General features: G+C 44.8%; 1 protein-coding gene across 9 annotated transcripts in view; it reads right to left on the bottom strand.

Moving 5' to 3' along the window:
- CPEB2 (cytoplasmic polyadenylation element binding protein 2) overlaps window positions 1–13,508 on the bottom strand; it is a 68,870-nt gene extending 55,362 nt beyond the window's left edge. For 4 of the 9 annotated variants that reach the window (XM_024993638.2, XM_059887818.1, XM_059887819.1 and 1 more), the window contains exons 1-3: window positions 11,522–13,503; window positions 8,370–8,651; window positions 7,516–7,605 (exon numbers count right to left, since the gene is read on the bottom strand). In XM_024993638.2, the coding sequence (XP_024849406.1) occupies window positions 7,516–7,605; window positions 8,370–8,651; window positions 11,522–13,201 (2,052 nt within the window). In that variant the 5' untranslated portion in view covers window positions 13,202–13,503. Of the gene's footprint in view, window positions 1–6,646; window positions 6,808–7,515; window positions 7,606–8,369; window positions 8,652–11,521 lie in introns of those variants that run through there. The other 5 variants (XM_024993639.2, XM_024993643.2, XM_024993641.2 and 2 more) reach the window with 5 other exon arrangements.
- Window positions 13,509–18,932: the final 5,424 nt, after the last annotated feature.

The following is an 18,932-nucleotide window of genomic DNA, read 5'->3' as shown; positions in this document are numbered from 1 at the left end:
TCTCTGCATTTCCAAATCTTCTCTCCCCTCTACCCACTGTTGCAAAAAATGAAGGCAGGGGAGAAAAGGGCGAAAGAATTCTCACTGCAGCAAGTTTCCTATATCATCAAGTCTCAGAACAAAGTCTTTTGTGTAGTTTGAAGTTTTGTTTGCTGAATGTCAAACCCCTCAACTTGCTTACTAGAAGGAATCTGATTCTGTAATGTTCATTTATTTATATTGTATTCTGTTCAATATACATTCAATAAACTTGAACAAATATATACAGGGAGCCACCACAGCAAGCCCTGGCCTGTGCCCCTCTAATTGCCAGGCAGTCTGTTCCCAAATTATGCCCATGTTAACCCCACTCATTTATGTTTAAGTGTGTACCCTACCCGGTGCTTATGCATTGTGTGTAAATGAGGGGAAGGTTGACCAGGCAGGCCACTTCCAATTCTCAAAGAATAATGAACACAGAAAAAGGAAAGGAAGAACCAGAAAAGCTGGGGGAAAAAGTCTCCACAGAAATCAGAATGAGGCACTTCTTAACCTAGGTCCCTGAGCTTCAAGGACCATGACACCTGTGAGATGATGTAATGCTCCATATGGACATGTATATGTGATTTTTTCCTGAAAAGGTTTATGGTTTCCTTAGTTTTCCAAAGGAGTCCACAATCCAGAGAAGATCCAGAACCACTCTTTTAGAAAGCCAAGGAAAAACATAAGAAGCTTTTCTTAGAGTATGTTGACTTTTTAAAATTCTCCTCTGACGTTTCAATGAAGGTTGCAAGCTTTTTTTTTTGAGGGGGGCGGGGGTGGGGTGGGAGATCACCACTGCAGACTAAACAAGTCACTGTCAGAGAATTCAAAACTGTGCAAAGCAACAGTGAACGATGGAAAGAATACTAGACCTGGAAGATCCTGCTGGAGCTTCATCACTACCTACATTAGCACCCCTTACTTAGTTTGCCTTAGACTCCTGAGATGTAACACACCCACCAGTAATAGGTGTTCCCTAGAACAATGACCTTGATTGGGGATGGAGGCACACAGTCACTGAGCTGTAACAGCAACTCTCGCACTTAAGCATGCTTCAGAAATATCTGGAAGGCTTGTCAGACATACACGTTTGCTGGGACTCATCAACTGATTCAATAGGTCTGATTCAACAGGTCTGGAGTGGCCTCTGAGAATTTTATTTCCAGTAAGTACCCAGGTGATCCTGAGACTGCTGGTCCAAAGACCACACTTTAAGAAGCATTGCGCTTCTTAACCTGAAGCTACTTAACCTTTTTAGGCTTTGTTCCATCTTCAAGAAAATAAAACAATCGCATCAACCTAGATGATGTCTAAAGTCCACTTTAAAAATAATAGAAATAATGGAAAAGCAAAAGACTTACAGTAGTATATAACAAATAAAACTGGGATACAGAAAAACTTGGGCAGAAATGACATGCAATTTTTGTAATCTATCCAAATATGTCCATCTTTTGTGCTTCCATGTATGAGTTCATAACTAATTTGTTGGTTTTCCTGCCTCTGTCAATGAATTTCTAAGTTAATTAGGGGTAGGGACCTGCTAATTATGGAATATAACTATCTCTCAAATGTTTGTTGAATGAACAGTATTTATCTTTACCATAAAAGCTGCAAAAGTTTAAGTTGAGCTCAGAGACTGCACTTTTAGGTGGTAATTACAAAGGACTGCAAATCTCAGAATCTTCCATAGACTAAGTACTCAAAATGTTAAGTAACTAAACTGAGACAAGTATCAGGTAATAATGTGACCTTGTTGTCGACTTGAATTTCCAACCACACAATAAAAGATTAGATATTATATTCAAAGCTCCAAAATGTATTTAAAATATAGAATTTAAAAAGTAAACTGTCATGACAAAAATCTTAAAAAAGTGTGCTGTATCAAAGGGTTCTAAGATGGAATATAACATAGATACTTTATAGCCTACTGATCTTAAATTCTTACAAAGAAATGTGTTATGGTTCAGGGCTATCTTCTCAGGCTTATGTTTTCTGAACAGAATCAGACATGACCTGTCTTCAGTCAACCTATGAACTTAATTAATGGTAACTAATACCACCCAAATTTGCATTTCCCATACAACTTTGATTTATGTATTTATTTGGCCAGCCTCTACCTCCATTCCAAGGAGTATGATTTTGCTTTAGAGCACAGCAAAATTAATGCAGAATCCTATACATACTGTCAACGGGCCATGGATAATATTTAAGGCATGAAGAGAAAATATACAAGCAAGTTATTCAATAAATGTATCAACTCTGGCAACTCTTATTTTTAAAATAAAAAAGCCACATGTATTAACAGCTTTAGTTTTAATACCTATATCCAACTAAAACAGTGAGATGCCCACTTATAAAGTCCCTTATTTTCCTTTGCATATCAAGTCTTTCATCATGAAACAAACTCCTATTTCAGCAAAGAAAACAGCAAGCTATTTTAAAACTATTAACTTAGTTATACTTTATTAAGCATCAGCTGCAGCCCACATGATTTTTAAATCACCAAATACAAAATAGCCTTGAGCAGGCAAAGAGCTCATGACCTCGCAAAAGTTACTTTCTGGGTAATGGAACCTGGAGGTCGGTCATGTTAAAAAAAGATACAGATAATTCCATTAAGTAAAGTGTGGGGATTAAAATATAACTTCTGAAAAAAAAAATATTTGGTTACAAGACAAACACTCATGCATTCTTCAGGAACAGGGACATTAGAACAAATTGTGTTCATGTAAACTCCCATTGGTTCAAAAGCTAAATGGAAATCCTGAATCCATTTTAAAGTTATCATAAACACAGGAATACTGATTATCATAAAAAGATGGGAAATCACAGCAATGTAATTTACATTTATTACTACATGGTTATTTGAAAACAGCCAATACTTCACAAAAGTAAAAATCTACCAGAAAAAGTTTATCCAAATCTACTGCAGAAATATGAAAGCTATGTGGCAAAGAACCAACTAAATGGGCTTTCAGAAACTGAGATTACAGTATCCCACAATGAACAGGCAAAAATTAGAACACAATGGTAAAAAAACAACAATCTCTTATATTCTGATAGTTTGCTAGTCTTTAAATACAAACATTTGCCACAAAGACTTACGGAAGCAACAACGAACTCCTAGAAAGACTAAAAAACACAGAAAGAACAAAGTCATTCTAATTTTAAAAAGGATGACCTGGAAAGATTATGAACATTGATTGAAAGTTAACTAATGTGGTCAACAGTGATATTAAAATACAACAAAAGGAACTTAAACTTACTTAAAAGGGAACTTTTTTATGGGATGTTGTATTTTTGCTTTGACACAATCAAAACCCTATTTATTATTTCAAAAGAGGTAGGTAAATAGAAGCTTTTCCTTTTGACAATGATGTATCCTCCCTATGAAAAAAGAGGCAGATTATAGAAAGCCCACCAGGTTCCTCTGTCCATGGGATTCTCCAGGCAAGAATACTGGAGTGGGTTGCCATGCCCTCTTCCAGGGGATCTTTCAGATCCAGGGGTTGAACCTGGGTCTCCAGCATTGAAGGCAGGTTCTTTACCATCTGAGTCACAAGAGAAGCCCATAGAAAAACTCTATATCATATTTAAAGTTATACCAGATGGCTTGGGCATATATTCTTCTGCCTAAGTAGAAATACCAACTTTTGTTGTATTTTTGTGTTTAGTTCTCCTGATTATACTCTGCTACTGCACTTTACTGAGCGAGCATCAGATACTGTACTGCTCTGCCTCAGTACGCAATGTAGCTCTCAATCTCATACACTCTCATCTGATTCTCTGTTGTTTCACACAGAGATATCCCTTATTCATCCAACTGGACTTTCATCTTCTCAAAAGCAAAGAACAGTATCTCTCTAGACATATCTCCAGGGTAAAGCACTACTGCATATACAATGAATATACATTTCTTGACCTTCCTTTATTATTCTAATCCTCAACAAAGAGCTGTAACAGTGATTTGGGGGGGAAAACATCAAGCCCCAAATAGCCAAAGCTAATTTAGTATCCACAATGGTTAAATAAAATGGAAAGGTAAGTAAAAAAAATACCTGGTGTAAGAATGTATCAAGTACAAGTAAAGAACTGAACAGATAGGAAACATAAAAAGGATCTTAAGCACAGATAACGAGATCCCATCCTACCTTATTTTCAGTAGGTATGATAGTTTCACAACTACCAGTGTCCCTATAGACTCATCTAGTTTAAGAATCACAATTTAAGGAACGTTTCATTAAATGAAAACTTGGACTTGACCTTGTTTTTTGTATAATGTGAGTAAAGTCTCCAAAGAATATATTTTTCTGAGAGGTCCCCAGATTATCACATCACATTTATCATAATAGCCTGGATATTAAAGATTAGCAAAAAATATCTTCAGTTAATTCAAGGTAGTTTATGTACATTCCCAGGAATTGCAGGGAGAACATCTATAAGACTCCAAGTCTAGAGCTGGAAAAAAATATATATACACATTCAGCTAAAGAGCAGGCCAACTCTCACAGGCTTTATAGGCTATAATACAGTTTTAAAAGCATGGTGTTGGTTTGTTTACAGAAAACTGATATGCTATATATAAACTAAGTAATAACCTCAGCTCCTAGTATATTTACTCTCCATTGAAAATATTCCAGTATTAATGAATAAATATACTGCAGCCTGTTTATCTGCCTAAAAATTCAATTTTAAGGTAATTTAGAATTCATACTTTTGAGTATGACTTAGCATATTAGCAAGAGCAGCTAATAGCATTTTAAACAAAAGTAGTATTATATTTAGCCTTAAAGAAACTAATAAAAAATACATTCATTTTAAACTCAGAAATGAATATAACAATTTATATTTGTTTTTAAAAAGTTTTTAATCTGAAGTGTTTTGATTAAAAAAAGAGGGAGTATTTTAAATAAGGAAATGCCAATTTGAAAATTTTACATACAACTGAAATAAAACCAATGTACAAAACTATTTCTTTTCCATTTACTAAATTCCGTTACACGTCCCATTCTTGGTATAGGTTAGGCCAGGTACAAGAATTAAGACTTTAGTTCTACGGTTTACTACAGTTTAGACTTAAGTCAATTTGAGACTTAAGGAAATTTTAAAAGTTAAATGTTTTTATTTGTTAACTAAAATGTATTAGTATAAAAATATTGTATATGATGAAAAAAGATCAGAAATGAAAATAATCTCCCCAGATATTTAAGTGTCTAAGTATTTTCTATAATTTTAACTTTGCCAAATATTGAGGAACTACCCAACTATTTAAGATACCAATTGCAGCTGCTGCTTTAGTTTGTAGCTGCTGCTGTATTTCTAAGAACCTCAACTTCAAATACCTCAACCTTTTATGGAAAGAGAGAAACCCTGAACAAATTTTGTATAATAAGTACCCTTAGGGTACTCAAAGAAAAAACATCATTGCTTTTAAGGCCAGGTGGGATGTCATACAGGGTACGTCCACCGCCTGGGACCAATGCCCATTGCTCCCCCTGCCCCTCAAATAAAGCAAGACCCTTGTATTCTAAAAATAAAGGAGGGGGGATAAGGAAGCAGGGAGCAAAAGACGTGGCCACAATAGATGAAAGAAAGCACAAGAGCTGGCTACAAAGGCCTTACAGGATCTAGTTCTAGACATTCCTCTTACAGATAGGGAAACTATGACCCAAAGAGATGAAAGCCCATAAACTGTGTCATCCAATGTCAAAAAACTCGTGAGAGGAAGAAGATTCAGGTTTCAGGTCTCCTTTTCTTCTAGGTCAGTTCACTTTCCACTATCTTTTTCTTTAGCATTCTCTTCAACTTCATCCTCATATCTCAGGCTCAGGAATCCACAGGGATTGCCAATATCTCAACAATTTACCAAAAAATAAAAATAAAAAAAATTATCCTTATGCATCAAAATCCTTTTCCTAAAGTGAATATACCTTAAATCCTAAGGGCATAGATAAGAGCAGAGAAGCTGAGTGGGAGGGCTGATGGCCCTCATCCTGTGGGAGTCCCATGGGCACCTCTGCAGAGCCCAGTTTGAAAATTCCCCTTTCATTATGACCTCTATCCATTGCAGCATTTTTCTACCCACTGAAGCCATCTTAATAACCTAATCTCTCAACATCTGCCCCCCAACCCCCATGGATCCTCATTGACATCTTTGTCTTCTTTTTCCTCCACAGTTACACATCCCCCTCACATATCCTCCTGCTTCCTCCTGGTACAACCTCTTCAAATAATTATGTCCTTTCTTGTCTAAAAACATGTCCCTTGCCACCTTCAAAATAATTACCAGTTTTTCTCTTCTAGCATACCATCTCCTAGGCATTTATGTATTTAATTTGAACACCATAACTTGAAAATGCCACTAATATAGCCTAGAAGAAGAAGAGAGGAGAAGAGAGGAGAGTAGAAATAGATGGATTACATTGCAACATTAACAAGATAATAAATTACAAATTACATGAGATGCATACTTATTTCTAACTGGAGATTCTGGCAGGACTACTTTGGTAAATAGGTGGACTTATTTAAAACAAGTGCTAATGGCTGATTACTGAAGTTACTGCCAACCCTCCCGGTTAGAATGCTATTTTCAAATGTAATATTAATCTGTTTATACAGTCCTTACTTGTAAAATCATTTCATGTTGATAAAGTAACTATGGATAACAGAGCTCCATTCACTGGACTCCCACAATGTCAAGTCTATGGTCATTCAAGCTTGGGCTCTGTAGTAAAGAATCCTCTTTTGTGAGGACTGAGTGTTCTACTTGTCCTGCAAATTATTCTCATCACCTGGTACCCAGTATGCATTCAAATTTCATCTGCAGGAAGAGAGACAGCATTTTGTAACCATAAAGGACTTGAAGGTGATTCGACTAAGACTTGACTCTCAGATGTTTGACTCAGTTTCTTTTCTATAAGGAACTGATTATTTGGGAGAAGAGAAGTGCATAATAGCAGTAACAAAATTTAGAGAAATACAATAAACTTTTTTATAAAGGTGAAAAACTGAACTAAGGGCTTTCTTAGAAGTATATCTCAAGACAAATACAGCATGTTTCATGAAAAAGTTTGCCAAAAAATCCTATAAAACATTTATTAAATGTACGATTAGATGTTAAACATATGATTTTATACCTAACTGCAAATGATTCTGAGAAGACATAAAATATGTTCACTTTAAATGATTCTGAAAAGAGATAAAAGGTGTTCAGTTTGACTGATGTTTAAAGTCAGGTGCACTTGGGTATATGATTCCTTTTTCCAAAAACAAATCAATTACTTTCAGGAAATGTAAAATGATTATGAGTTACTTTCAAATTTAAAAACGAAGCACTTTAAATAGTTTAAGAGATCCTTTAAAAATATGTTGCTTTCACGCTTTCTGACATATGCTTAAACAAGTATAATTGAAAAGTACATACTAAATCCTACTCACAATACAAATACTAAGCCCCTAGCCAAAATCCTGGTAAGTACACACTGTGCAGCCTACCTGGTCTATTCTGGATGTTCCGGCTGCAGTGCACCAACTATCTTGGAGTGAATCTGAGCCCCAAGCTGGCAACTGCAAACTAGATCTCACCTTCAATAGCATAGAAGTTTTCATCAGAAACAAGCAGTTCTCTTCCCCATACCCACCCACAAAAAAAAAAAAAAAAAGGAACAAAGAATGAAAAGGAAAAAAAAAAAAACCAATCAAAAGTTCTATCTTGTATCTTTGTTCCATCCTCTAACAGTGTTAAGGGAAAGATATTCTCATTTTAGATAATATAAGGGGACTTCATTAACTTAAAATATCAACAAAATATTAAAGGTCTGAAAAAATGTCTAATCCTCATAAATATTAGGCCACATTTAGAAAAAGTCACTGAATCAGTGAACAAATTTGAATTTAATGTAAAACACCCTAATATTATTTTGCCTTGATCAGAGCTGCACTAACTATATTTGAATATACATACAGCTGATCATAGTCAAATTCATGAACAATTACTAAATATTTTAGTTTAGCTATATTGGAGGAGAAACTCATTTTGGTGGCCTGTTAAAGATTAATAAGGCATTCACAAGGAGCTGCCAATTAAAAAGCTTCAATATGAATTTAAGAAATACAGCAGGGTTTTTCTATACTTAATGAAGCTTGTTTTCTATTATGTGTTTAGAGAATTTTTTTTTTTTAGTCTCATTTTCTCTGTATAGGTATTTCATCCTGTGATAGACACTTAAACATTAGAGCTTTCTCATTTTAATCCATGAACTTTATCATACTATTACTACTACCACCACCCAATTTCCTATATTGAAAGATTAACATTAGAAACAAGGCCATTTACACACCATTCTTACCTGTAAGGGTAAGAGTGTATTACTATTGTTGTCTGTTCTGAACACATTATCTTCAATCCAAGATTTTGGAGTCAGTGATGGAGTAGAGCGAGTGAATTTCGGTGGTGCTATGACATTACCAGAAAACGGTTTCTTCAATGGAGATATCTGATTCATAGCTCCTGGAAGCCCCATGTTTCCAGTTCTACGGTGATCTCTGCCGTGCATCGCTCCCCAGGACATACTTCCGGTGCCCCAGCCACTGCTTTGATGGTTGCTCCAAGGAGATTGTTTCAGAAGAGGCTGGGGAAAACACATCTATTTAAGTTACAGGCATTTAAAGAGTTTATAATTGAAATCCAAACCTAGGCCTGAGTTAAGAGTTCATATAATCTTTTAAAAAATGAGTATTTAATAGACTTGAGATCTTGTATATGAAAACATATTCACTTAATGCTAGGTGACTTTTCGTACTCTCGTCTACATAAATTATAATGAATCAAGCAGATATTTCAGGACAATTACTAAAATAGAACCATGCAGTTACTTTTTTTCCCCTTCAAGAGAGCCATATACATGACAGATATGAAAAAAAACTAAAGATAAAAATTGAAATTAACTTTGAAGATCCTTAAAGATATAACTTATACTATGATCTTTATGCAATCATATTCTGCTAAGCATACCACTAGAAATAGGGTTTTATTTATTAAAATATACCAATCATATGAGTGAAATATGATCACTGTAGAAGTGGTTAATAACATTTGGCTTTATTCTATAGAATGGAATAAAAATGCCTTTGGGGGATAGAGAAAATACAAGAAATGTCTCTCTCTTTTTTTTGCACTGTATTCAACTTTTAAAATATTTTATTCCACTTTTAATGTACTTTCTTTGAAATTTTTGTAGTTGTTATTTTACTTAACTATCCAAGAAACTGTTATTATCTGCTATAATCCATAGGTGGATACACTGAGAAGACTATGTACTTTGATCATTCTAGTAGAGATCTTAATAATACATGTCTCCATTAATGTCATCCATTTTCAAAAATAAATTATATTCCAAAACAGAACCAATGGCAAAAAAAGTTGAGTCATCAAAGAATGAAAAATTCTCCAAGAGGCTATAACTGTAGATTTTGAAGAGTATTAATTGCTAGCAATTATATTGTCAATAAGCTTATAATTTAATAATTTTGTGGTAACACTGAGCCAAAGGGAGTATAGATCATAGAGTTACTATATAAGTTAATAAGTTACTGTTAAGTCAAACACTCTTAAACCTATTTTTTGGATAAACCTGGTCTATAGTACCTGTTTAAAAACATTTTTTAATGCTAACATAACCATGAATATATACTACCCTTTCCCCCTCTACATATTTCAAAAGCATAGCTAAGGGTCCATGGACAAATCCCTCATTCTTGAGGGCCTTACTTTCCTCATGGACACAGTACTCAAACTTCTCTTGCAGTGATCTAAAATTCCATTTAATAGTTGGGTGACCTTTTACACTCCATTGCGAGACCCTTCTGTTTGACAAAAAGCGGATTACTGTTAAATATGGATCTCTGTATACAGTCTTCTAATAATAGTCCACGGCCTCAAGAACACAAACATACCTATTGATAATTGTCGCCACAGATTTCCAGTTAAAAAAGAAAGACCCTGACATCCAAAAGATAGCTCTTCAAGATCAGGTAAATTATGGAAAAGTGGCATATTATTTCAAAATTAGTTAATTTCAACTCTTACAGGCCACATTCTCCTTTCTCAGGGAGAAACCAGTGGAGTGATTCAACAAAAGCTGTTAACTGTTATTCTGGTTAATTTAAACAGACTGTTAACTGTTACTTGGGTTAATTTAGATAGTAGTCACCTCTTGAAAAGGTTAATCCTTAAAAACTAACCCGTCAATGGAAAAAGTTACATCAGTTAATACTTAAGGTTAAGGTCCAATTTTGCTTCTCAGTCTTTAATCACTGAAGTGGCCTTAGACAGAATAACCACTTTAATAAATGCTGACTAGATTAAAAAAAAAAAAGAACAACAAAATACTCTTTCAATGTCAACTAACCAACCCAGCGGTCACTCAGACGTTGTCCTGACAGGATAACAACACAGTCCTTGAATTTCAGAAAGGACCCGGATGAATAACCTGCCCGTTGTGATTTCATAGCTACACTACCCCCTCAAAATATACCCCCTTAAAATAATCTTCAAGAGAAGATTAAGGCCACCAAAAAAAAAAAAAAAGGAAAAGTCTTCTCTTCAAGGTAACACACTAATCGCAGGCTCGTTTAGTTTTAAAACCTACAAGATATTACCCAAACCTTGAGAGGCACAGAAAGTGAAACAAGCTTGGAGCACGGATCTCCTCAGCCATCTGACAGCTCGGGGGGCCGACCCACGCGGGGAGGGAGGCAGGTCGGCGGGAGGAGGGCCGGCCGGCGGCCGCTCGCCGACGCGGGTCCCGCCGGGCTAGGCGGTGCGGCGGCCACCGCCTCGCCCGCGACGGCTCCCTCCCGCCAATTCAGGAGGAACGAAACCCCAAAGCAAAAAGGCCTTTCCGCCCATTCCCTCACTGGACGGCGGCGGAGGCTCAACGGGCTGCCCACACGCGTCGCCTCCGGTAATCCTTCCCCAGCTCGCTTCCCACAGCCGCTCCTCCCGAGGCCGCCGCCCGAGCCCGCCGGTCCCGCGTCGCCGGCCCCTCGGTCCCCGAACCCCGGCCGCCTCGCCGCGTCTCCCGGGCTCGGGGAAGCCGACCGGCTAGTCGGCCGGCCGCCCGCCCGGCCAGGGGGGCGCCGGCGGAGCCCCGGGGTTGCCCGCTCCGTGGGACCGAAGGGGACGTCGCGCCCGGGCGCCATTCCGCCCCGGCCCCAGCCTCCAGCGCCGCGCCGGGGCGTTCGAGGGGGCGCCCGGCCGGGGCCACTTCCAGCCGGGCCCGCCTCCGGAGCCCCACAGCCCACGGTGGCCACAGCCCTCCTGCCCAGCCGGCGGCCCGAGTCCCGTGGCCCTTCACCGCCCTCCGCGTCCCCCTCCTTCGGGCGAGCGGCCCTCGCCGCGGCTCCTCGGGGCCGCTCGGCCGAGCCCGGTCTCCGGCCGCCCCGCCCGCGGTCTCCCCGGCCCCGCGACGCAGTCGGGCGGCCGCCCGTCCGCCGTTACCTGGTGGTGGTTGTAGGAGTTCCTCTGCTGCAGGAAGGCGGCGGCCGCCGCCTGGTGCTGCTGCTGGAGCTGCGGGCTGACGGGCGACCTCCGGCTCTGCGGCTGCTGCGGCGCCGCGGGCGGCGGGGGCTGCTGCTGAGGTAAATTCATGGCGGGCGGCGGGGGCACGGCGGCCGCCGAGAAAGGGCCCCCGAAGCCGCCGCCGCCACCGCCGCTCGCCGGCACGCTGAGCCCCGCGCAGCCGTGCGGGGACACCGGCGAGAAGCTCGGGAAGAAGGCCGGGTTCATGGACGACGGCAGCCCGGGGTAGAAGCCGTTCTCCGAATCGGGGCTGGGCGGCGGCATGGCGCTGAGCGAGCCGCCGCCGCCGCCACCGCCACCCGGGGTGGCGGCCGACGAGCCCGGCGGCTGCGGCTGCGGCTGCGGCGGCTGCTGGGGAGGCGGCGGCGGCGGCGGCTGCTGGGGCGGCGGCGGCGGCTGGGACTGGGGCGGCGGCGACGCGGTCTGCACCGACCAGGGGGTGCCGAAGCCGGGCAGCGGCGGCGGCGACGCGGAGCCGCCTCCCCCTCCGCCTCCGGGGGGCCCCCCGCCCCCGCTGCCGCCGCCGCCGCCGCCGCCGCCCGGGTGCGGAAGGTCTGGGCTCTGCAGGCTGCTGAAGGCGCCCGCGCCGAGCGCCCCGCCGGGCAGGAGGTTACTGGGACTGTTGAGCAGAGGGTGGTTGGGAGACTCCATGGAGCCCGGCGCGGGGTTCACCGGCGGCGTCGAGGGGGCCAAGCCCGCATTGGGGGGCTCGGCGGCGCTGCCCTCGCCCGCGGCCGGGGTCTTGCGAGGGCTGCCCGCGCCTCCGTGGCGGCGCCGCGAGGCTGCGGGCGGCGAAGGCTGGAGCTGCGGGAGCGGGGGCAGGTCGGCCGGGCGCTGCCGCGGGGCGAAGTCCTGCGGCGGGAGGTGTTGCGGGTGCGGGAGGCTGAACTGCGGCGGCGGCGGCGGCTGCTGGCGCTGGGCGATCGGCGCCGGCTGGAGGAGCTGGCCGGGCGGCGGCGGCGGCGGGCTGAACCGGCCCGGGCAGTGGAGCGGCGGCGGCGGCGGCTTCGAGTCCGGAGGGTGGGGAAGATGGGGAGGGCTGAACTCTTTCCTCTTCTGGCTGCTCAGCTGCTGCTGCTGCCGCTTACTGAAGTCCTGCGGGGAGGAGGTGCGGCGGCAGCAGCAGCAGGAGGCGGAGGAGGAGGAGGGGTGGTGCAGACTCGGTTTGAAGTCCTGGGAGGGGAGGAGGTGGGTCACACCCGCGTTCGTGCCGCCGCCGGGGTGGTGGTTGGGGAGTTTCTCCGTGGCCGCCGCCCCCGAGAGCGGCCGCGCCGGCTGCTGTGTCAGCCCCAGCAGCAGCTCATCCTGCATGGTCTGCTGATGCGCCAGGAACGGGGAGGAAGAGGAAGCGGCAGCAGCGGCGGCAGCTGAGCGGTCCGCGCCGCCGCAGCCGAGGGGGATCGACAAGGGGGAGGCGGCCTCCGAAAAGCCGGTGACAGGCAACGGCGGCGGCGAGACCGGGCCGAAGGGCGTGGCGGAGGGCAGCGGGGCGGCGGGTCCCGCGGCGGAGGGACAGTACGCCCCGCCACTGAACAGGGACCCGGGGCTGTTGCTTCGGAGAGGGGCGGTGTGCAGCACCCCAAAACCGAAGTCCCTCATTTATCAGGCCGGCGGCCGCGGGAGGAGACGCGCCCCGTCCGCCGCCGCCGCCGCCGCCGCCCTGCCTAAGAAGCCGCCGGATCTGAGGCGGAGCGGCCGTGGTGGAAGGAGGTGGGGCGGGGGGAGTCAGTGAGAGAGGGACACCGTGACTGAGCCAGGGGGCACCGACTTCGGCCCCCGTCACCCCTCGCGGCGCTCACCACCACCTCCCGAGACCGGCTCGGGCGCTGCCGCCGCGGCCGCCGCCGCCGCCGCCCAGGCCGCTTAAGAAGCCCGGAACGTGCGTCAGCGCCACCTCACAATCGCGCCGCCCCCCGCGGTGCGTCCCGGCACGCGCGGGCCCGCGGCCGCCGCACCCCCCACTGCCCCGCCTCCCCCGCCACCCCGCCTTTTATGAATATACAGATGAGGGCCGGGGACGCGCTCGCGTTCTCGGGAGGGCGCGGGGGAGCGCGAGCGCGAGCGCCGCGTCTCCTCAGGCTACCCCCGCGTCCGGGAAAAGGAGCGGCCGGTTGGACCGGCGGGCGGCCGGCGACGCCTGAGCGCTCGGCGCGCGCTCACGAGAGCGCGCGCGCGTGGCTCCGACAGTTCCTGGGCAACCGCCCCTCTGGGCGCGGGGTCCCGGCTGAGTCTGCGGCAGGTCGCGCGCGCCACCTGCCCTCCGACCGCGTCTCCCTCAGGGCCCTGCCCTGGGTCACGGGAGGCCGCCGGGAGAGGGGTCCGCCCTAGGCAGCGCTGGCCCGCGGGGGAAACTGAGGCCCGGGAGTGGCTCTCCGCGTCAGCGGCCGCGCGGGGATCCCGGCGCCTCGCGTCCCCCTCCCGGGGCTTGGCGCGGGAGGCCTCTGGCCGGCACGCGTGTGCAGGGCTCGGCCGCCTCGCAGGCCGCCGGGCGGCCCGCCCTGGAAAACGCCTTTTCGCGCGGGTTTCCGTTTTTTGTGTGTGTGTTTTTTTTTTTAGCCTCTCGTGCCGCGTGCTGTCATCCGCCCTCCCGCCGCCGCGGGGAAGTGTTCCCTGTCGTGGAAACACGAAGCCCCGGCCGCGTCCCAAACGTTTTCACTTCAGTGGTGACGAACAAAATTCCCCGCAAACCCCGCGGCCCCGCGCGGCGGTTTACACGCAGACGCGGACCCCGCGGCGAGCTCCCGGGGAAAGCTGGGCCCGCTCCCCAGCCCTCCAGGTCGGGAAAGCGCGCCCCGCGCGGGGCCGAGGGACTGCGGGGTGGGCGACTCCTCCCGAGCCGCGCTCGTTCAGGCATCTCCGCCCCTTCCCCCCGGAGACCCAACTATTTCCAAAGCTTTATGAATTTTAAAGGGAGAAAGGCTTCTTGACAACGGGGAGGAAAAGGAGATTCTGACTCAGCAACCGACTTGTTGAGACTTGCAAAACGGAAGAGGAGAGCTTTCCATGGTAGAGCTCTTGTTGGAAGCGACGGAAGAGGCCCCCAACCTGTGTATTTCCTCAAGAAACATTTAACATCGAGAAGTAGATAGATGGATATGTATATGAGGGTCTAGATAAAGAAACAGCAGAGTGATCCATACTAGTAAGCTACTGAATTTTATGTTCCTCTTTTGCCATTTTAACTTTTCTTGGCGTTCAGAGAAAAACTACTGAAAGAACTCTAGAAAATAGATTAAAATAGACTAATAATCTCAAAAGCAATAGAAATGGGTTTAGAGTCTATCTGGTTTGGGTTTACAACTGAACTAAGATTAAATATTTCGTGTTGTTAATTAGCACACTTTTACTGCTGTAGGCAGGAGTGTACATTTTTATGACTCCTCATTCTCTATTAGTTAAATTTCATCCCCGCTTTTGTTACTTCAGTGTTTTAAATTTATACAAATCAAAATAAATACAGTAGAGAGAAAAACATTCCATGGGGAAGATACATTCTATGTATAACGTTTATGTTTTCCTGTCTATGAACTAAGTTTGACATTGCCTTCAAATAAGGAGAAAGTACTTTTTAAAAAAAGTCATAAATGGTTTAGAAATCAGTGGATGTATAGAAAATTAGTTTGAATTAGTAATCTCAAAACCATTTTTAACAATCAAGCAAAATATAAAACCAGAGAATTCTTTTTTTACTCTAAATTAGCAACGTCTGGAAAATAACCTGAGCTCCTCAGAATTAAAAATATAAATAGCTATTTTCACAACACCTGTTGACATATCTGTTAATACTAACCCATTTTGCAAGGAAGTGTTCAGCAACTGAGGCATATAAAAATCTTAGAATGAACAAATCTTTTTCTTTTTTTTCCTAAGTAAAGTTATATTTGATTGGACTCATCTGAGGATCCAAGACAAATCTTGAAAAGGCAGGCACTAAAATTAGCTCAATCATCCATTAAAATGCAGTTAGTGCAATGTAGAGAAAGAGAGCATACGTTTTAAAAGCCAAATGGTGTCATTCTGGGCTAAAGTTTGAACAAAAACAAGATTTCTTAGTGTGCTGAGACTGGTTTCGGTTTAGAACCTTCTGAGCTCTCCCAACTGGAAAAATGCCATCAAGTTCGGTATCATGTAATAAGGTCAAAGTTCATATTAAGTGCACTGAATTGTGACGTCCCACTGCCATGCCCTCTACTCACCACAGTAACAGCTCCAATTGTGTTCTGAGGGTCCCAAGTTATATTCTGAAAGCTAGAACTTTTAAGCTGATGAGTGTCCCATCATTGAAAATACTTTTCCTACAGTGCAAGTAGAGCTGCGTGGGAGGAGAGGTAGGGGACCCCTAGCCCAGGAGTCCCCAGCCTCCAGGATCTGATGCCTGATGATCTGAGGTGAAACTGATGTAATAATAATATAAATAAAGTGCACAATAAATGTGCTGTGCTTGAATCATCCTGAAACCATCCCCCAGCCCCATCCACGGGAAAATTGTCTTCCACAGAACTGCTCCCTGGTTCCAACACCGTTGGGGACTGCTGCTCTAGCAAGTCCAAAGCCAAGATCTTATGAGTGTATATCCTAATCATTTTTACATGAAAATATATTAACTGCATGACCAGTAACTCAGTCCCTGACTTGAATTTGACAATCCCTTGTTCATTTCCAGCCACTGGTGTGGGCCCATGGTTTTAAAAATATTTTGCTACAACCCAGGACACACATATACACACATGCACCTGAGATAAAGCTTTTATTAAGCAACTTTATCTCAGTATGTGAAACAAACTCTTCTAAAATTTTACTTTTCAAAATCACTAGTCAGTCAGTTCAGTCGCTCAGTCATGTCTGCCATCTCATAGACTGCAGCATGCCAGGCTTCTCTATCACCAACTCCCAGAGCTTGCTCAAACTCATGTCCATGGAGTCGGTGATGCCATCCAGCCATCTCATCCTCTGTCATCTCCTTCTCCTCCTGCCTTCAATCTTTCCCAGCATCAGGGTCTTTTCTGAGTCAGTTCTTCGCATCAGGTGGCCAAAGTATTGGAGCTTTAGCTTCATCATCACTCCTTCCAATGAATATTCAGGACTGGTTTCCTTTAGGATGGACTGGCTTGATCTCCTTGCTGTCCAAGAGACTCAAGAGTCTTTTCCAACTCCACAGTTCAAAAGCATCAATTCTTCAGTGATCAGCTTACTTTATGGTTCAACTCTCACATCCATACATGACTACTGGAAAAACCATAGCTTTGACTAGACAGACTTTTGTTGGTAAAGTATTGTCTCTACTTTTTAATATGCTGTAGATTGGTCATAGCTTTTCTTCTAAGGAGCAAGTGTCTTAATTTCATGGCTGCAGTCACCACCTGCAGTAATTTTGGAGCCCAAGAAAAAATCTCACTGCATTGTTTCCCCATCTTTTTGCCATGAGGTGATGGGACTGGGTACCATGATCTTAGTTTTCTGAATGTTGAGTTTTAATCCAACTTTTTCACTTTTCTCTTTCACTTTCATTGAGAGGCTCATTGGTTCCTCTTTGTTTTTGCCATAAGGGTGGTGTCATCTACATATCAGAAGTTATGGATATGTGTCTCGGCAATCTTGATTCCAGCTTGTGCTTCATCCAGCCTGGCATTTCGCCTGATGTTCTCTTCATATAAGTTAAATAAGCAGGATGATTTCAAATCTCTAATTTTAGACTCATGATTAGGTCATGAGCTGAAATTGAAGAACACTGTCTTAGAAGACTATTTCTCACTTTCTCTGTCTTAAAGCCTCCTTACACCTCCTGTCCTCACTCTCAGTTGTTCACTTGGCTTCCTATTTCACTGAGAAGATAGAAGCAGTTATAGGTGAGCTTCCCCAGATCCTAATGGCTCCCCTTTCCAGTCTCTGCATCTGTCCCCCATATACATCACCTTCCCCTCAACCCCCGTACGTGGAGGGCGTGTCCTCACCCCATTGCCGGTCTAAGGCCAACCCCCGACTGGTGGACCACATCCTTCCCATGCTTGCTCAGGACACAGCTTCCTAGACATCCCGAATTTAACATGCCCCAAGTTGAACTCCCCACTTCCTTATTGAACTGCAAGGAAATCAAACCATCCATCCTAAAGGAAATCAGTCCTGAATATTCATTGGAAGGACTCATGCTGAAGCTGAAGCTCCCATACTTGGGCCCCCTGATGGGAAGAGCCCACTCATTGGAAGAGACCCTGACCCTGGAGAAGATTGAATGCAGGAGAAGCAGGGAGCAGCAGAGAATGAGTTGGTTAGATAACATCACGGACTTAATGGACATCAATTTGGGCAAACTCCGAGAGATATAGTGGAGGACAGTGCTGCAGTCCATGGGGTTGCAAAGAGTCAGATAGAAGTTAACAACTGAACAACAACCTCATTAATCCCTCTCTGAGTAAATAGCCCTCCACTGTTGTAGCTACTTAAGCCAAAAACTTTAGGGTCCTTCTTGACTTTTTTTTTTAAAACAGGATATCCAAGCCATCATTTCATGCTGCGTGTCCTACCTTTAAGTTATATCCACAATCCAACCACTTCTCACCACTCCCACCTCAAGCAATGTGGTCCAGGCCACCATGCTCTCTCCTCTGGATTGTTGCTCTCAAATCCTAACCAGTTACCCAGCTTTGGCTCTTGTCGACAATCTACTCTCCATGAGGCAGCCAGAATGCTACTTTCAGACAGATGACATCAGCTCCTCTGGTGAAATACTTAAATAAAAGTCAGAACGTTTTCAATAACTGAAAAGTTCTCTGTCATGGCCTCCTGCCCTCACTAATCCTTCTGACAACTTCTACCCTACAGTGTAATGCTTATTTCTTTACCACACCAGGCCAAGTTAGCCTCAGGGCCTTAGCTCTTGCAATTCCCACTGCCTGGAATACTTGTCCCCTCAATACCAGCAGGGCTCACTCTGTCACTTTTTTTTTCTTTTTAATCTCTCTCTACTTGGAGGTATCTGCTCAAGCTCATTTTCTCAGTGCTGTCTATCTTCCCTGCCTGCTGTTGTAAAACAGCAACCCCCTCCTTCCATTCCAGCCTCCTTCTCCCTCATGAGTGTTCAGTCACTCAGTCATGTCTGACTCTTTGCAGCCTCATGGACTGTAGCCTGCCAGACCCTCTGTCCGTGGAATTTTCCAGGCAAGAATACTGGAATGGGTTGCCATTCCCTTCTCTGGGGGATCTTTCAGACCCAGGGATCGAACCTGCATCTCTTGTGTCTCCTGCAATGGCAGGCGGATTCTTGACCACTGCACCACCTGCAAAGCCCCCCTTCTCCCTCACAGGCAGTTTGATTTTTCTCCATGGGGCCCAC

The sequence above is a fragment of the Bos taurus genome, chromosome 6, assembly GCF_002263795.3.
Source record: "Bos taurus isolate L1 Dominette 01449 registration number 42190680 breed Hereford chromosome 6, ARS-UCD2.0, whole genome shotgun sequence".
In the NCBI taxonomy this organism is placed as follows: domain Eukaryota; kingdom Metazoa; phylum Chordata; class Mammalia; order Artiodactyla; family Bovidae; genus Bos; species Bos taurus.
This window is presented reverse-complemented; position numbering and strand designations above follow the sequence as displayed.